This window comes from Rousettus aegyptiacus, unplaced genomic scaffold (genome assembly GCF_014176215.1).
Source record: "Rousettus aegyptiacus isolate mRouAeg1 unplaced genomic scaffold, mRouAeg1.p scaffold_m13_p_2, whole genome shotgun sequence".
In the NCBI taxonomy this organism is placed as follows: domain Eukaryota; kingdom Metazoa; phylum Chordata; class Mammalia; order Chiroptera; family Pteropodidae; genus Rousettus; species Rousettus aegyptiacus.
This window is the reverse complement of record NW_023416295.1, coordinates 27,828,304-27,848,222: the sequence shown is the minus strand read 5'-3', so window position 1 is coordinate 27,848,222 and position 19,919 is coordinate 27,828,304. Positions and strand designations below refer to the sequence as shown.

General features: G+C 33.4%; 1 protein-coding gene across 3 annotated transcripts; it reads right to left on the bottom strand.

Annotated features, from left to right (window-relative positions):
• Nucleotides 1-11: 11 nt before the first annotated feature.
• Nucleotides 12-19,907, bottom strand: TYW5 (tRNA-yW synthesizing protein 5). 3 transcript variants are annotated; one of them, XM_016131112.2, is made up of 8 exons: nucleotides 19,695-19,907; nucleotides 14,767-14,921; nucleotides 11,138-11,207; nucleotides 8,729-8,773; nucleotides 7,771-7,908; nucleotides 5,915-6,002; nucleotides 5,428-5,544; nucleotides 12-3,341 (listed from the first exon to the last, which is right to left on the bottom strand). In XM_016131112.2, the coding sequence occupies exons 1-8, from the start codon at nucleotides 19,770-19,772 to the stop codon at nucleotides 3,085-3,087; spliced, it is 948 nt and encodes a 315-aa protein (XP_015986598.1). In that variant the 5' UTR covers nucleotides 19,773-19,907; the 3' UTR covers nucleotides 12-3,084. The 3 variants fall into 3 exon arrangements, with proteins under 3 accessions (XP_015986598.1, XP_015986599.1, XP_015986600.1); XM_016131113.2 differs by lacking the exon at nucleotides 7,771-7,908; XM_016131114.2 differs by lacking the exons at nucleotides 7,771-7,908; nucleotides 8,729-8,773.
• Between the last annotated feature and the right edge of the window lie 12 nt (nucleotides 19,908-19,919).

Genomic DNA, 19,919 nt, shown 5'->3' with positions numbered 1-19,919 from the left:
CCAGCTTCCTGTTTTTTTTTTTTTTTTTTTTTTTTTGGCAACCTCTTAAATTCAGCTTAGATGTCTACTAGCAACTTTAGATAGATGAGAGAAAAGCCTTGTTACTAAGGTTCTTTCCAAATGTTCACATAGCTGCTATTAAAAAGGTTGGAAAGATAGAAAATAAGCCTTCTGGACTTTGTTTCCCTTTTTATATTTTATGGAAGTGATAAGTCTGAAATTCATTGCTGAATAAATAGCATTCCAATGTAATTATGTATCAAGACATACTGTTAATGTGTTCATGAAAAGCTAATTACAACATACACGTTATTTTTTAAATTAATTTTAAAATACAGGAGCAAAAATTTCAAACGATTTGTCTGCTACCTATTTGTCTAACCTGAGGCAGTGACTCTCACTGGTTTCTCATATATCGCTGCAGTAATAATTCTATGTATGTACAAATATGTTTACTTACAACATATCTTTGTTTTACAAAATGGCAGCATATACCCAATTTCAAACCTTTTTCTCATTACCTTGGAAAAATTCCTTGCCAGTACCTACATATATCTCTGCCTCATTCTTTTACTGCATGGTATTCCATTTTTATATTATACCCTGCTGTCTACCTGTTCATCATTAGTCTTAACTTTGTATCCCTTGTCTATGTAGCAAGCAGTACAATGAGAAGTTTTGTTGGCAGAGGAAAACTATTCCTTTGTGCATCAGGCCAAGCCCCCAAACTGTAGCCAAATAATTATATAATGTATTCAGAAGTATTTGAGATGAGCTGCACCTAAGGCAGAAAGAATGAATTACTAACCTGGTCACCATAACTAATTCCAGTTTCTATCACCTAGTTTTGTGAGCCCGGATCATCATTTAAGCAATCTGGATTGATTAGTGATTTCTAAGATCCCTTTCAACAATAAAATTCTAAGATTTGAAATTCCTGATAAATTACAGCAAATACTGTAATGTTTTATACATGAAAAACATCTCGTTTGGTCTTAACTAGGTAGGCAAAAAGATTAAAACAAACACCAACATTAGAATTATAACCAGAGAATTAATTTTAAAACTTCCCAAAGTGTTCATCTCAAGCTTTCCAGATACCATAACTAACCTCAAATCACTCGGCAAAGAAATAAAAGTGGAAGCTACTACCAGTCATCAATTATGTGCCTACCTTTGAACCAACTCTATATTTCTGTAGCAACCCTACAAAGTCTTAGTTCTATTTTAAAGATGAGGAAAACAAGCTTCATTAAGATTAACTTGCCTAAGATCATTCAGTTTGCTTCCCAAATAAACAATTAAAATGAATATTCATTGAGCAAAACTGTAATCTCAGTTTTCCAAATTTTCTACATGGCTCTGGGTATACACTTTGCAATGATTCGCCTACTGGTTAAAGAGTAGGGGGGAGGAGGGCAAAACAGAGGGTTTATTAAATAATTGACTATAAATACTGTTCAAACAAGGGCATTGTCCTTTTTTTCTTCCCAAGAGTCATGTAAAAAAGTTCTTTGCTTAACCTAAGACATAACCAAATATCAAAATGTAATAATTAGATCTAACATAACAATTTCTTTTCTGACAGATTCTCTTCACTTTTGTTGATCAGAGTTTAACTTCAATATCTTTTTTCAAAGACACCTAGGAAGTTCACAACAGTTTTTTATACTTTTCCTTTCTGATAATTTTTTATACTTGAAATTAATCCAACTCCAAATACAGAAATGAATTATTCCCAATAGAAAAAAATTATTCTCTCTGAATTAAAATATACCAAATTGATATACTCAGATCCTTTTAGATGGGCACATTTGTGTTTATGAAATATATTTCATCTTCAATGACAGTGCAAATAATTACTAAGGTCCAAAACAAAGAATGGCACAGATCCATATACAATGGCTCATTGTCTTCAATGGTGACATTTTTGGGCTCTCACTTTTTTTCTTTTTAATATATTTTTTTAAGGGATAAGTGGAAAAGCATTTCGTGGAGAAAACTTGAATGAGGTTGAAGTTTAGCCATAGTATAAATTAAAACTAATTTGAATATTTTTTGACATTCAAAACCTGAAAAAAAGGGGCAGGCCTAACATATACTGGGTTCCAAGAAAAACCAGAATCATTAATTTGTTTTAAATGAATCACAAAACTAGTAATCTAAATTACTATCATCTAATCCAGTTGTTCTCAGTCCTGATTATGCATCAAAATAACCTATGATGTCTATCAAACACAGGTCTGGTAAAACCTGAAACACTGAATCAGTCTATAAAGTTAGTACCCAGGCATCTGTACGTAAAAGCTCAAAAGATTAATGTAGTAGATATTTGTTGGTTGCCCATCATTTTTCCTTATCAGAATCCTGATTTCAAAAATAATCATTCTGCCCCCATATGTACCTCATGTACCTTAGCTCCAGGAGACCTGACTGGCCCAGGGGTTATTCCATACCTCTTGCCAGTGCCTGGCTAGCGGATGGACTGGTCTAAGCCACTTTAGATTAGTGAGACCAAGGATTTGGTGGCAAACTCTGGGAAAGCTTTCTTGTATTTACAGGGCCCCTGGAATCCAGCCTGACTCCTCCACTGCATTTAAATGAAGGTGCACACGGCCCCAACTGCTACTGGCAATCATTCCATGACCATGAGGTAGCCAGCCTTAGAATGATGCCAATGCAGCAGTTGAAAAAGGGAGGAAAAAACCCCGAGGTTCTTAATGACACTACTAAGTCACTGGATCAGAAATAGATCAGAAGCCCAATTATCATGAGACTTCATGTATAATGATTCAATGCATTTTCTTAAGTCACTTTGAATTTTTAGTTATTTGCACCTAAAAGCTAAAGAGTAGTTCCAGTACACATTCTTTGAACCATAACAATCTGTATTAAATAGAAGCCACATAAACATCCCTTGATTCTTATTTAATCTATATTTTAATCTGTAATATAATCTGAGACTGATTTATCTTTCCTCTTTTAACAAAGAATCTATAAAAATAATTTACATCTTGTATATTTTTCTAGTATTTGAGCTGAACTCTATTTACAAGTTTAGATTCATTGCATTCGCTCTGTTATTTACTCAAAGTTTTTGCTATAGGCTTTGTCTTGAATGTGTAAGACCATTCGCCGTGCATAGAAGTCCTGGTATTCCTCTGGTAATTCAGCTAGTGTTTTTATGGCTCTGTCCAAAATTTGTGCAGCTCTTGATGCTGCTGTAGGATCTTTGTTTCCATAGGTATCTGTTTTATCATAGCATTCAGACGGAAGGTGCTTCCAAAAGACATTCACTCCCACTCCAAACTCTTCAGAAATTACATTATGGAACCATAAAGCTGGAGAAAAAAAAAATTTAAGTTAAAAATAAGAACTACAGTTAAAAAAAATAAAATGTCAGTGAAATATCACGAAATGCATGTAGCCAATGTAAGAAATAATTCTTGTAACGAAGATTCCTTCGTTAGCATACTCCCAGTTTTTAACAGAATCATTTTAACTTTTATGAACTGCCAACCAATTTAAAGTGTCAACAGCACAACCCTACATTTAAAACCTTTGGAAAAAGCAATTTTTCCTTTTTAACTTAAAAGACATAATAAAGTTATATTTGTTTTGTAGTTTTGTAATTTGGGGCTGTGTTTTGTTACTTGTTTACACTTCCTGAGTCCCATGACCACATCAAAACTATTTCTTTTGTACACAGAACATTTCAATTATTTGAGGAGTATATATGACCTTTTCTTGCTCAGTACAGTACTTTTGTTCTCAGAGACTTCCTGTTCAAGCTGTATTTGATTTTCTTACTTACTTAAATTTGCATTCATTGTAGCCTATTCAGTTTTATATTTCTAATGCAATTACAATCAGCTTGTATTTTTTTCAGCTCCTTTAAAATAAGTATATAAAACTAGAGCAAACATTTTGGTTGAGAAGATGAGTAAATTTTTTCATATTATATAGCTATTTTTTACTTCCACTATAAAGTTTGCTTCTTTGTTTTCAATTGAGTTTAAACATTTTTAAAATATGGGTGCTACAGGAATACTAAAGCAATACCACAATATAACAAAGATAAAGTAACAATCACATTAAAAAAAGGTTTAAGCTAGTCAAACAATGAAAGGAAGACTTACAAGATACTAAATTTTAGAAACAAACTCAGAGTGCTCTAGGAAAAACAAAAGCTTAAAATATTTTGACTTGCAAAACTTGTTTTCAAACATGGTTTTAATCTTAAGCACTCTTTCTTTCAGAATCTCTTTTTCCTTATTTAGTAAAACAGGAAAAAAAGCTAAACATTTTGTTAAATTTAAATCCAAAGATGGGGCTTTTGCTTTTATTTCAAAATATATGCATATGTTCAGTATTTCTGGTTTTACTTTTTTAAAAAAAATTGTGCACAGAATAAGGGAAAACTACATAACCCTTAACCATATTCTAAAGATAAAAAAACTCCAAAATTTAAATAATGGCAACAAATTTAAAGACTAGTGTGCTGATTGTTTTCAATGAATATAAAAAGTCAATGTATCAAATTTTTATAGACAATTAATTATATGAAGGACATTGTATCCAGCCCCTGGGGCGGGTGGGGGGGGGGCGGATACAAAGATTAACAACATATGGTTTCTTGTTCTCAAGCAATTTATAATCTAGCCTCAAATAAGATCATATTTTCACTAATATTTTTACACTTAATATTCATTAATAGTGTTTAACTTAATTTCATCACTGAAAAAAGGTATTAATGTTTATAAATATATTAACTTAGATATGGGGAAATAACTATAGAATAGAATTTGTTAATGCACCCTTTTAATCTTAATTATGGTTTTTAAAATTTTCTGGTATTCATTTCAGAATCATAATTACAGATATTAATTACATTACTGGTTAGTAACTAATGCTTATTTATTGTACAAAGAAATTAACTAACACTAATTCAGACTGTAGAAAAATAATGCACATAAAAGACATCACAAGTGTTGGAAATTATAACATTTTGATATTTAATAAAACCTCTAATCTGTTTTGGCTTTAAAATATATTTACCATTTCTTAGTAACTACTTAAATTACATAGTTCTAAAACATATAAATATGTTAGAAATAAAATAATTAAAAAGAAAAACCAGGTATAATATTTTCCCAGATAGAAAGGTATCTTGCTTGACGTCATTTAATAAAATAATCTGGAGTATATAAAAATATATTTATAGGTTGCCTTTGAAAAAGACTGTTAATTTTCTAAAAATTTGCCTAAGCATACTTTACACACACACACATTTGTGAATAAAAAATATATTGTACAGGACAAAATACATATTACAAATATATTTTTGTACTAAAAAAATCATGTAATGGATAAGTGACAGAGTACAGATTTTATAAATAGCAAATTACTGAGTTCTAGAAATCTTACCAGGAATGAATAACACATCTCCAGCTTTAAGGGAACATTCATACCTTCTAGCCTGGGAAAACAGTGGATATTTAGCTAAGTCTGGGTTATCTATATTCAGTACTTCTGATTTAGTACCTGAAAAGTTCCGAAAAAGGATAATAAAGATAGAACGAAGTTAGTGTTTTTAAAAAATTACATAAACTTGAAAATTTATTTTCTGTACAATTACTTACAGTACCCACAGTGAGAACAATTATTATTCTCCTTTCCATGACCCACCCTTTATTTATGACCATTGATAGCCATATAATACAATTAAGAAAACCTAAAATCTCATTCTTTATGTTGGCTGTCATTACATGTATACATGTACACAATGGAGAACACAATACATTATAATTAGGAAGAAGCCTTAAAATGTTTTTCTATGCGAATAAAAAAAATTCTCAAAAAGAGTAGCTGAATAAACTACTTTAGAAATATTCACTTAAAAAATAAAAAGTACCTGATAAATATAAATACTGGGCATCTCGAGGACTGAACAGTACTACACGCTTTTTTCCTGTCACTTGTATTAAAATGTTATCCATTACCTGAAGACAAATGAGAACTTATAGATAAGAAATACCTAAAACTTACATACATAGAACCAATGATATTCAGTTAACTGTAAATCTTATCCTTTAGTAAGACTTGACTCACATTATCTAAAACTCTTCTAATAATATTCCAATGAAAATACTTGTATTCCAAACACAACCGTGCCTTTATTAAAGATATTTCTGCGGCACAGCCTTAAAATGGAAAACGCTGGCAAGCCATTAGGAAATCTGAAGTCAAAACTACATGCCCTTGCCCCACCATTACAACAGTGAGAGTGGTTACACCTACTCGAGGCTCCCCTTGATTAGTATATACTACTTGTCTGTCAAGCAATGCTATAAGGCCAACATTCAACAACAGATTGAAAGCACTTAGAAAAATTATGTGTTGGGAAAATACAAGGTATTGTGGCAACCACTGCTCTTTTAGTAACTTTTAATATATGGCCAACTATAATATGGTTACAGGTATCTCAATTTCTAAATTACTGCTTTAGGACTATAACCCGGCAAATTTTTTTGATATACTTGTTAATGGAGCAATCTTGACTCTTCTTGGGCATGCAAGGGTGTACTTTGTTGGTACAGGTTGTGGAAAATGTTAAAAAGCAGAGCTACGTAATTCTCAACTAAGGAATTAAAGTATATACTAAGCAAAATACATTCATGATTATTTACATCTCTCTTCTATTTAAGCATTTCTCCTTTAACCACTAAGCCTTTACTTATATAAACCTTAACTATATCACTAGCATTCCTTTGTGTTAGTTTTAACTTAAGAAAAGCTTTATAATATTCCACTATAACTCAATATAAAACAGATACTACTTAAAATTTAAAACAGTCAAAGAATATAGTTAAAAATGTATTTGAGTTATCACATCATTTTCTTACGTGATCACTTTATGTAAAACCTTTAAAAAACAGTACGTTAAGATTTTATGTCTATCTCACTTAATTACAGTTGCTAGGTTAAACTACTCCTAGGACAGGTCTTCAGCTGAATTATACAACATGCTTATAAAACTTAATATAGTTCGACTTAGAACTTTAAAACAAAATTCCTTTATATTTAGACATCTCTTAGGTATTGCTTTAGCTTTCCAAATATCTCCACCCAACACCAAACTATACACAACACTAGATTTTAATGTCTTTTAAAATATTTGTATGCATATATTTAAGAAAATAAAATTATAACACCATAGAATAAATTATCAAAATCAATAATCTACACATCTTGCTACTCAACAAATACAACAAGCAGGTGAAATCCTCGGGGGATATATATCCTAAGACCTTCGGATATCTCCTGAATTCTTACAATTGGAAATGGCTCTCCACAAACTTCTGCCATTATCCTAAAAACAGTTCCATCTAGTTATGTGTATCATTTCAACATCCTCATAACATTATCTCATCACTTTTTCCACTTTCATAATTTTCACCCTCATCTGCTGGCCATTTTTCACATGTAAAAAAAAAACCACACACTGCATAAAACTTGATATACATATATGATGAATCAAGAACAAGGCCAGAGAAATGCACATGTTGAGAAAATAAGCTTTAACATTAGTTAATAATTCACTCCCATATCACCACCTTGCAGAGAGCATCTGTTTTTTAAACCTCACCATTCAGCAAATTACATGTCAAGGATCTTTAGGGTAACCTACAGAGTTGAAACTGTGACTATTATATCTATGGATGCTAAAGATCTACAGTAGCTTTTAGATGTCTCATTTGTGTAGCATACATCATAGTGGGTCCAAAGTTGTAATCCTGGTGAGCTAATTCGAAAAACACTGGAAAAGAATTGTTCCTCTTTGAAAAGTTTTGGAAACTTAATGTCTCCTTCCAGTAAAGGAAACTGCTTTCTGATATCTGCAACATCCTGCATTGAGAGAAACAACAAAATTTTAAATAATAAACATAACATTGGCATAATGCTTATTTTATCTAAGGCTGCCATCAGAGTCCACGATATTAAGAAGGAATGGGGCAAAACTCTGTTTACTACTCTAAAATACTAGAGCATTACCATAGCCAACAAATAAAGGAATAACAGACTGTATAACAAGACTGCAGATTCAACAATATCATTACTATTAAGTTTACGATGCTCCTTTTATAGGAATGTTCTTCCTACTTAAAGCAAGATTAATACAATTGTCATCTAAGATCGAGTATTTTAAGTTTAGGAGTCAACAACCTGAATGTTATCGACTATATAAAACCTGTGGGTTCTACTGAAGAAGAATAAAAGAAGGTAAAGAACTAAATGGTGACATACAGGCAAAAATATAATCTTATTTGGTTATTTCAAGGACCACTCCTTAGCAATGAAGCCACAGTAACTGGATTCTGAATGCATGTCAAAGGTTACATAAATTATTTGGAATTTTTAGTTATTTTAGATTATATTTTATTAGCTGAATGGCAATCTGTAAAATGTACAGTAGAAAGGATTTCTTAATTGTGTAGAGATTAGAGCAGATGACTTTAAACACTAAGATTCTATGGTCCTGCTTGAAAACTAACTTATCAACTTTTAATAGACGTACTTCTTATTCAAGGGCTAGAATCACTGTGAAAAACAGAAAAAACATAAAATGGGTCATATGTCAGACACTAAGTATAAAAATGATAGTGCCAGTTAAAATATATACATCCACGTAAGCTTTAAGCAATCGTTTGATATTCAGAATTCTTACCTTTCTAGGGTCTTCCCCAAGTGACCGTAAGTAGTACTTCTCATTCTTAAATATCCCAAAGAAAAACAACATCAGTAGTCATGTAAAAATATTAGAAAGTAAAGATGGAAGGAAACAAGTCCTAAAATCTACCCCAGTTTTAAGTCATTTTCATAAACGTTCCATTTTTCTACTCTTTCAACTAATGCTCTCTGGTGGTCAAATGAAGAAATGTCTCATAATAATGACTGAATCCTCAAAACATTAAGTAAAATAAATTCTAAAGGCAATATACACATACCACAATGCTTAGACTTTATACTCTAAATCATATGAATTCCTAAAAATGTCTTAAGACCTAAAAGAATTTTCATTCCCATTTGTATAGCACATGATCTTGAGATATTGCTGAGGGCCAAGAACAAACTAATATGATGCAAATATTGAATAGAGGATAAATAAAATATTTTATACTTTTAATAATAATTTTTTTTAAAAATTCTGAAACACTGTATTTTACCAAGCTAAGCCTATCCCTGATTATATAAATTCTCAAGCCAAAGTGAGCTCATTAGGAATTAGAAATATGACATCTTATAGTAATAAATGAAGTTGCTACTTTAAAAAACGATCAATTATACTTCACTGAGTAGCTATAATAAGGAACTGTTTAAATTATAAAACGTTACTAGTGCTTGCATTTCCTATAAGAATTAGACAACTGAGATATACTGGGTCAAGCACAGGCGCAATTCAAAACAAGAATTCTGCCTCTTTTATCCCTACACTGAGTGTTGTAACACAAACTTCAAAATATATCTTATTTACTGTAACAACACATTATAAATCTATGATCATAAATTTAACTAAGCTTTCAACTGTTTTTGTATTTTTAACTAGTATCGTATCAGGTAAATTCTATAAATTACTGGCTAATTAGGTTTCAAGTATGTTCTTCAAAATTCTAAGTTTTCTACCAATTCTAATATTTAGGATTTATAAAATATGTGGCAGATACAGAAATACACTGCTCAGACTCTCCCTTTGAGAAAGTACTCACTATTTCATTGCAAGGAGTGAGATTAACTTCCAGCTGCCAGCTGCTAACTCCTTCAGGTTCCCCTCAGCCTTTGAACCAAGCGATGACTGAGCAAGATGGTAAAAGACCTAGACAATGCTACCCAATACGGGACTCCTCTAACAGGCAATCTTTGCTCAGGAGTTCCATACTGAGTTGGCAGACTCTGTCAGATCTGTAGCACTGGTTGACGGTTTCCCAGTACCCAGTTGTCCCCTTTCCTTTCACAAGTATTATTTCCCAATGAAATTTTTTGCACTCCTAACTCTATCTCAGCATCTGCTTCCTGGAGGACCAAACTGACAGCCCATACTCATCTTATTTACACATTTACCACGATTTTTAGACTTTAATCCTTTACCTCGTTTCTATTTCTTTTACTTCACTTGACATTTCATAGCTATTTAAGCTGTGTCTCTCATTACCATTGGACAGAAAAGTACCAAAGGAAAACTGAACCTACATGTTAAAGCATAAGCATAAAGTTAAATTACCATTTTTCAGGTATGGCTAATGAAATCAATTTTAGTAGACATTCTAGTTATACTATAGAACCACAGACCTCCAGAGTTTGTAGGGATGTTAGTGGTAATCTAGTATAACCTGTACTTGATGAGACAACTGTGAAAATGAAACACCTTTTACAATCAAACTGACCACCAATACAGCTAGCTCAAATGCAACTTTATTCAATGCTTAAAAAAGTTTATTTTTGAAATGTGCTTTTGAGATGACAATGAATTTTTAAAATGTATTTATATATTATAAGCCTCAATGCCTTATCTCAAGATATTTGAATTGCTCTACTTAAAGGTGGATTATAATGTAAATGAGTAGAATACTTCTGAACAAATGTTATATACAGCAAATACACACAATACACTGATAACAACTAACATAAAATACAGAAATAGTCTAATAGTCAATAAGATGAAAATAAAGTTCTCCATTAGCAATTGAATTTGGCATATCAGACCAAAGCATTTTCAAAGAAAGGAATATTAAATATTAATGGCTAAAATTTAGCGAGTAGTTTCTAGTCAAGCACTGAGTGAAGTATGGATTTTATTTAATCATTACAAAACCCCTATGAAATAGGTACTGTTATTATTCCTATTTTCTAACTGAGTATACTGAGACACAAAAATAATTCGGCCAATGTTTAAGATCTAATAAATAGCAGAATTAATATCTATGGCATCACAACCAAACCTTAAAAGTAACTACAGCTGTAGTATATCAAAGAAGTGTATCAAAGAAGGCTATTGCTGTTATATACCTAATGTTCTTATAAGAAAATTCACTTAGTATACAGATATTAATGCTTTCTAAAGAATGTTAAAATCAATTACCTCTGAAATGAAGAATTCTTTATGCTTTTCTTCAGCAGCCCTCTGAACCAACTTGTCAAAAGGTAAAGTTCTGAAATAAACATAAAAGAATTCTTGGATTAAATAATAATAAATCAAAAAATAATACTCTAATCACTATATATAGGGGCTTAGAATTAGAGATGATCTTCTGTTTTACAATATCCATAATTTTTTATTAAAATCTATTATGTGGAATTCTAAATTTTCAAAATTCATTTAGTGGTGTGCTTATTTGACCGAGGTTGTCTGAAATTGTGATTTCAAAAAGTAAATATTTTTAAATCTATGGTAGAGATGGATCCTTCTCATGTCAGCATCCTCCTATTCCAAGTTACTGCTAGAAAAATGTTTTTACATTGTTTGATGACCTTTGGAAATACACAAACTTTCAAGCTCTTTTTGCTACCTACTACCAAGTGTCATGGCAAAAAAAAATCCAGTGATGAATGGGGCAACTACTAGTGCTTCTTTGGAAGAGACAGTAGGCAAAGGATCCAATGAAGATAAAGTCCCTTCTCCTCTCACTGATCTTCCTGCCTTCTGGTACTACCATAGAACACAAAACACTTGTTCTCATCCTCCTACACCACCCTCTGTCATTTTAAGGCTTCTGAGTAAATATCTCAAGGAGAATTTTAGTGAAACAAAAGTTTTATTCTTCTTCAATATTTCTGCCCAAATGCCTGGTTCCTTGCACCCTGGTGAACAGGGCTAAATACCATAGAAGCCAAGTTTATATCCTTTACCTTGCATTCTTGAGCCTGAAAGGCAATCCCTTCTCTAGGTCCCATCCTATATCTTCAACCTTCTAAAATCAAAAGTACTGCCTACTTTCCTCTTCTCTCCCACTGCACTCCAGCCTCCAAACCTTTGATTAAGAGTTGTAATCTTTTCATTCTTACTATCAAATATCTTTCCACTTGAAATCTGTACTAGGGAGAGATGGAGAGAAAGAGTTAACAAAATGCTTTCTCCTCCTCTATAAGAAGATGACCTTGGGCTTCCTTTCTCCTAGCAATGTTTTCCCAGAAATGAACAGGATTAAGATAAACATGGAATGTCAGCTGTGATATCAGGTAACACTGTTTATTATAAAAATGACCCTTGACTGGTAAACTATGTCTGGACTAGAAGGCTGGTGAGTGGACTATAAATACTTATTAGGAGGCAGAGGATTTGACTTCCCTGTGTGCAGTGTAACTCTTGCAAATGAGTAAGCCCCTTGGAGGAACATGGAAGTTCATGAGTCTGTCATGCTACTGGTATCTAAGTTAGGGTATTTCTGCATCCACCTCTATAGTCCTGTTCCTTTACAAGTAAGCTGTTACTTGGTGAGCCAAGAAATGGCTCCTAGATTAGTATAAGGACTCCTACTGATAATATCTTGCTAGAATTCTGTTTCCTGCAAAGCCAAGTGAATCTGATGCCAGCTTATAGACCAGTGGGTCCTGTGACCATGAATGTCAATCTGAACTTGAGGACACTGCTGTTAGTTATGTAGAGTGAACACTGCAAGAGAGAAAGAAATCTGCCATCTACTTAGACCAATTTCCTACTATAGCTTCTGGCTAATTATATCAACAAATTTACTTGGCATCCTCCTATTCAATGTTTTCCATCTCTGACCTTGCCATATACCCTTCATTCCCACTAAAGCATCTTTAAGAGTTTGGGAACACTGTGGAAGTCTCTCTGGCCCAGAGCTATCTCTTATAATTGGTGCAATTGCCCAGGCTTAGCTTTTTTACTCAGGAGAACCCATAAGTGTTTCAAGACCTTTATAAGAACAGAGCAGATAGAGTAGCTCAGTCCAGAGAAGCAGAACGGGGTGCCCCCAGCAACCTTCTCCCTTAGGTAGTGGTACATGTCAGACATTCTGCAGAAGCAAAGGTGAGAGAGAGGGAAATAAAGTATATGAACTAGGAAGTTCTTAAGCCTTAAGATCTTATCCAGCCCATGGATGATTCAAAAAGGGCATCTGGTACTGAAGTTGCATTGGTCGACTGTTGCACAGACTAGCAAAGGAGGTAGTATCAAATTGGGGTTAGGATCATGAGCTCCATGGAGTCACACAAATTTGGGTATAAGTCCTGATTCCATCATTTCAAGCTATATAATCTCAGGTAAATTACTCAACATTTTTTAGTCTCTGTTTGTTCATCTGCATTATAATTATTGTTAAACTGAAGTGATAATAATGATAAATGTGTGTAAGATTTATTACTTTCTATTCTTTCTTTAGCCTAAATGCCTCCCTTCTTTTCTACTCCCCGTTAACTGCCAAAAATGATTAAATTGATTTTTTTTTCTTGCACTAAGAAAATAATCTTGCAACTCTTTAGTAGCTCTAATGAAAGCTTTGGAGAAAGCTTGGGTAAGAACTATTACATAATGTATGTGCTTCAAAATTAAGTTTCAAAAAGTTTACAGGACATGCCAAAACATCAAGGCAATTTAAAATGAAGTTTCAATAACTACTTGTTACAGCATCGGAATCTCTGGGAAATAAACATCATTAACTGCAATCAGAAAAACGCTTATCATTCCAGCACTTTCTTTCTTTTTCTTGATTTAATAAAAAATGAAAGGTTCTTACACTTGGAAAAACTATGGCAATTAAATTAAATTCATGGCCTATTAAAAAACCAAAACTATAATGGTGAATATTCAAAGGATCAGAAACTGAAAATACTTTGGCAAGCTGCTATATGAGCTTGGAAAACTCTAATGAGAAAGAAATGGCCCTGGACATTAGAAGCTCTGTTTAACCATCTCTAAACTCTGGAAGGAACAGTGAGAGCTAACTCCTTTTAAAAATCAGGCTATTGTGAACTACATGGTTTCTCAATAGATTGAATTTGCTGGGAACTACACATGCTCAGAATTTGAAAGCTGTTAATTTTTTAAACATTTTTAATGAAACTCATGGGAATCAACAGTATATTAAAGCTGTAACATTACAGCATCTAAAGCTTTCAAATTTAGATATCCAGCAGCTTTTAACTATCTCTTATTTACTTTTAAGAGATCTTAAAACATAAAAGAACCACCATGAGGAAAATTAAAAGTATTTAAGGTTATTTTTTCAAAAGAGAAAATTAGGACTGATTTTTAAAAAAGTTATCTGAGTTAATCAAAGATTATACTAAACACAGCAACTCTGTGTCCTATATTTCCAGAGAGGGCAGAAAGGAAAACAAGGGCTTCTATTTATCTAACAACAATCTGGATTTAGAAAAGTTTCCAAAAATAAGGGTATTAAAAATCAAAACAGGTTATAAAGGAAAACTTAAGAATTTATTACTGTAGATAATAATTATTAACATGGTAGGACCAATTAATTAATGAAGCATGAAAATTCTGTTCCTTGTGTGATTCCAGAAGGTATCAGTTATATATCGTATTTAAAAATGGTCATAGGAAATGTCTTTGAATAATTATGCTAACTCAGAATTCTTGTCTTTTAAAAGCCGTTCTTTAAAAATTAGTAAACTATTCAGGATTATACAAAACTAGCCAAATGATGAAGTGCCATAATAACACAAAAATATTTTAAAGGTTTAAAATAAGTTATTTGTATTCCCAGAGTAAACCTCAGAAGAAAATACCTATATACAAAGTTCTTACTAATGAAGTCCATCTGGGCAACTGCAGCAACATGAATCTTTACTTCTTTCTTCCCTCCAACTTGACTTAGGTAATCCACTGTCCATTTGCTTGTACAGGCCCCCAAATCAATTCCTTCCAACACTAGAGGTTTTCTCTTAATTGGGGAAAAAGTACAAAAAATTAGGGAAAACCAATAATATATCAGAAGTTGTATTTGGCAACAGAGGTACAAAAATAAATAAAAATGACACTTGATCCCAATATGCTCAAGCCCAAACCTTTTGATAATTCATGCTGTAATTAAAACAGGAGGAAGACTCATGTAATATATTTAGCACAAACTTTTAACATTAGGATAATAAAAACAAAACAGCAGTACCATCAATAGCTAAGAGATAGGGAAGATCTTAACATTACTTAAAGCATTTTCATGAGCTTTACTTAAGACAAAAACATAAATGGTTAAAATTTGTAATTTATAGTCAAATATGGTTTGTAATTTTTTATTTTGATACCATGTCAGCGATTATGGCAGTCTCAAGAACAACACAAAGAACTCCTATGTACCTTTACTCTGATTCATCAACCATTTATCTAACATTGTGCCCCATTTTCTTTACCTAATCTTCTCTCATTCTTGCTATGTGTGTATAGAGAGGAAGATATTATTCAAGATAATTTAATTTTTCCTGAACTATTTCATGGTAAGTTGCTGATATTATGCTACTTTAGCTCTAAAATCTTGAGCATTTTTCCTGAGAATAAAGACATTATCTTACATCATCACAAAAGTATCAAAATTATAGTTAATAATGACATATTACTATTATCTAACCCACGGTCCATATCCAAATTTTATTAACTGTCCTAATAATATCCTTTATAGTTATTTTTTTCCCATTTGAGATGTCATACTGCATTTAGTTATGTCTCATTTATCAGGAATAGTTCCTCAGCCTTTTTCTCTCATGACCTTGACATTTTTGAAGAGCACAGGCCAGTTATTCTGTAGAATGCTCTTTAGTTTGTGTTCATCTGATGTTTCTTCATAATTACATTCAGGTTATGCATTTTTGGAAGGAATGTACCGCAGAAGCAATGCTGTGTCCTCAGTGCAACAACCTCAGATAGCATGTGGCATTTGCCTTACTATTTGTGATGTTAATTTTGATCAACTGGTAATTCCTGCCTGAGTTAAGTATGCCTATGTTAAGTACAACGATCATGGTATTTAAAAATTCCATCATCTACATTTATTAGCTAGCATTCTAATGTCAAAATGTCAACTTTTGCACTTATTTACTTTAGTCATTGGGTTATAATCTATTAATATAATTTTGATGCTCAAATTATCCCAGATTTGGTCAGCAGGAGCCCCTTCAAAGTGGCTCAGGACCGTTTTTGTTTTACCTGAGCACTTGCTTACTTTGTAACAAAGTAACACAATCCAGCATCCTCTTACGCTTTCTCTGCCTCAGCCCTACAGTCATTTCATAAAAGAGTTCTCATTTCTTTCAGTGGGAAATGCTATTTAGAAACCATGACCTGGATGCTAGGTGTGTTCATTGCTATTGAGGTGTCATTACTTCCAGGCTTTCTCAGAGGACAGAACCAAGAAATAATGCTAAGTTGTGCATATACTCACCCTCTCAAAAAAAAAAAAAAAAATGTATATATATATATATATACACACACACACACACACACATATATGCATATAGCTATATTTATTTATCTCTCTCCATATATACTACACACACACACACTCTTAAGGGATATATATATGAACCATGATACCTCTGATTCTGATACCTGTCATATCTTATATGACAAGATTCATTCCAATCTTTACTGTTTATATATGTGTAATCCCTTCTCTAATAGTGAGAAACCTGGTTCCTATCATCCTTGATGTTTAACAAGTCTACTAACCAGAATTCAGTACTTGTTTACAGTTTTTTTTATTTTAGAGTGAGAACATATACTCAAAGTTATTATGTTCAAAAGTGACTTGACTTACTTTTCATCCTCCCCATTCCTGAGATTCACTTTTTTAAAAAAATTCTATATTAGTTTTGTTTTTTAAATCATTCTTAATCCTTGTTAACTTTATTACTATTACCTTGGAATGTAAAACATTAACATGATCCCCAAAGTCAAAACTATACAAAAAGATCACCCCATTTACATTCTACCTTGTATTCACTCATTCCCTACAGACAGTCTTATTAATTTCTAACTTATGGTTCCTGTATTTCTTTTATTGCCAATTGTTCAAAAACATATACTTCCTATATCCCTTCTTTTTTTACACAAAAAGTGGCATACCTGTATTTTAGAGATTGTTTTTTAAAAAAAATGTAAAACTATATCCTCGATATCACTGCTGTCACTCAGATTATCTCTTTCACTTTTTTTAATACCTCAGTGTGCCATAGTGTAAATGGACAGTTTAATCGATCACTCTCTTATGCAAAGATTTAAGGTTATTTCCAATAATGTGCAAGTACAATAACACTTTATTTATTTTTATTATGGTGACATTGGTTAATGAAATCCGGTAAGTTTCAGTTGTACAATAAACACTATTTAAATATTTTCATATTGTTGGAGGTGTATCCCCAGAGTAAATTACCAAAAGAGAAATTGCTAGATAGTAAACACATACGGTTTTGTTAGATATGCCAAATTCCCCTCCATAAGGGTCACAACACTTGGCATAAAGTGTGATTGACAGTTTCTTAACAGCCTCACCAAGAGTGTATTATTAAAGCCTTTTAATTTTTGTCCATGTGGTAGGTCAGAAATGTATCTTAGTGTAACTTTAATTTTACTTATGAAAAAAAGTTGAACATCTTTTCATATGCTTAGAGGGCATTGTTATCTTATTTTTTTATTGTTGTCAACTGTTCACTTTTTATAAGATATCTGGACTTCCTCCACTTAATTTTTGAAAGTTCTTCACATATATGAGCTTTCACTGCCTTTTATGAAATACATGTTGAAAATATTTTTCCCTGTTTGTATTTCATGTACTTAATTTTTTTATTATACCTGAATTTTGATTTACAGTTAAAAAATCCTTTTACAGACCTATAATTTAGAAGAATTTACCCCTGTTTTATTCTACTGCTTGTGTAGTTTCATTTTTTTTTACCTTTAGAACTCTGATCCATTTAGAGATTACTCTTATGTATGGTGTCAGATATAAATCTAATTTTATCATTTTCTAAATAACTATAGCAAGCTTTCCCAGCACTGTTGATTAAAAGTTCATCTCTGCCCCAGTGATTTTTACAATGTCATGTTCATCACATAGGAAATTTCTATGTTAGCTTTTCTTTAGTGTTTCCCAGTAGAAAAGTCTTGTTTTGCATTTTTGTTACTAATTTCTAGTTTCTTACATTGTGACCAGAGAGTTGTCATTTTTCACTTTATGAAAGACACTCAGTGATGCTTTCTTTGTGATATATGTCTTGCCTGGAAGATTAAATTACAAAATGTGTTTTGCTATGCATCTACTTAGCACTTTCACATAAACCATTTGATTTTCACAATACTGCCCTGCAGGCATTTTATACTAACACATCCTGAGGTGGAGGTGGGGTGAATAACAACCACCCATCCAGCACTAGTTCCCTAAATAAATGAGAATCTGTGGGCTGCTAACTCCTTAAAGAAAAAAAAATTTCATCCTTGACTTTTAAAATACTCAAACTGTAGCTCTAGTGTGGTGGCTGAAAAATTGACTCTTACTGGAAATTACTGTTTGACTATCACTATGGACACGTAGGCCTTTGATTATAGGAACATAACATTCTAAACAAGCTTTCTGCTTCTGTAACCCTGCTTACACACCTGACCTGTGAGTTGACAGGTAGTGAACAGAAGAACGATAGCCCTTTGTGTTTAGGCGGAATGAAGAATAGGATTTGGGGCTTAAAAACCCTGTACCTCTACATTTCGGTGCTGCTTAATTTGGGGGCTGGTAAAGCCAACCTGGGTATCCCTGGCAGACCCAGCTGGCTAAATAAAGAGTGTTTCCTATAACTCACTGAGTTCTGGTGGTCTGTGTGTCTTTCGGGGGCTGGCGGCTACAACACTGGGACCACCTTTATAGGTGTAAATATCAAGTAAAATTTCTGGGGGTGTTTTCTGCCATAAGCATGCTAACTGTAATCATGTGGGCTTTTTATTTATTTTTATTTTTTGCTTTAAATATCTGCTGGGCTCTTTATTCCCAGTTTTTCGGAAGCTTGGACTCCCTTCCAAAACACTACAAGTAAAAATACTTTTTTTCCCCTTAACATTTTTCTGAGTTTTCTTTTTAAAGAACTAAGGTTCGAATTACATATATAAAAGATTCCAACGTTTCAACTAGAACCCCGTAAATGAGAATCCAAAACCAGACCACTGGACATTTCCTGGGGATTCCCATTGCTGCTTCCTTTGGCATAACATAATGAAAAATTGCTCCTTTAAGTCCAATAACTAGAGTGGACTGACAGGTGCCGTTCGCGCCTAAAGTGGGGTGCTGAAAAACCTCTAAATTTTAGGAAACCCTAAGGAAAATAGGAAGGTGGGGCAACCCTTCATTGCTATGGTAACGACGGAAAACTACATAATGGAACGCTCCTTGCAGCGAGCAGCGCTTCTTGGGCAAAACGTTTCAGGCACTCAGCTCTCCATGGTCACCCTGCTCCCCCAAAACGTAAAGCTGTTTTCTCCGCAAACTTTAACAGATGAACCAGTCAATATCTCCCATGCGCCCTCGTCTTGGCAGCAGAGCTAAGCAGCTATTTTCGGCCCCCCGCCGCCTCCCCCCCACACCCCGGGGCGCAAGATAACAATTCGGAGCCACCCAAATGGTAGGGATGGGTATTCATCCCCTGGCTTCTCGCCGTTCATCCTCGCGCAAGGGTCTCACCTGCGGATAAAGGTGTTGCATGAAATGCTCCTGCGAAACGCCCTCGAGCCGAGGTACCGAAATACGCTGCTCCTCCATAGTTGGTCACGCTCGTCCTCTTCCAAGTCCCGGGAACCTCTACCCTGACCCGTTCTTCAACTTGTGATCCGTCCGGAAACACAACCCGAACAGTATAGGTCCGCGAGGCTAATGGACTCGCGAGACAGGCCGGTCCGGAACGCTGGG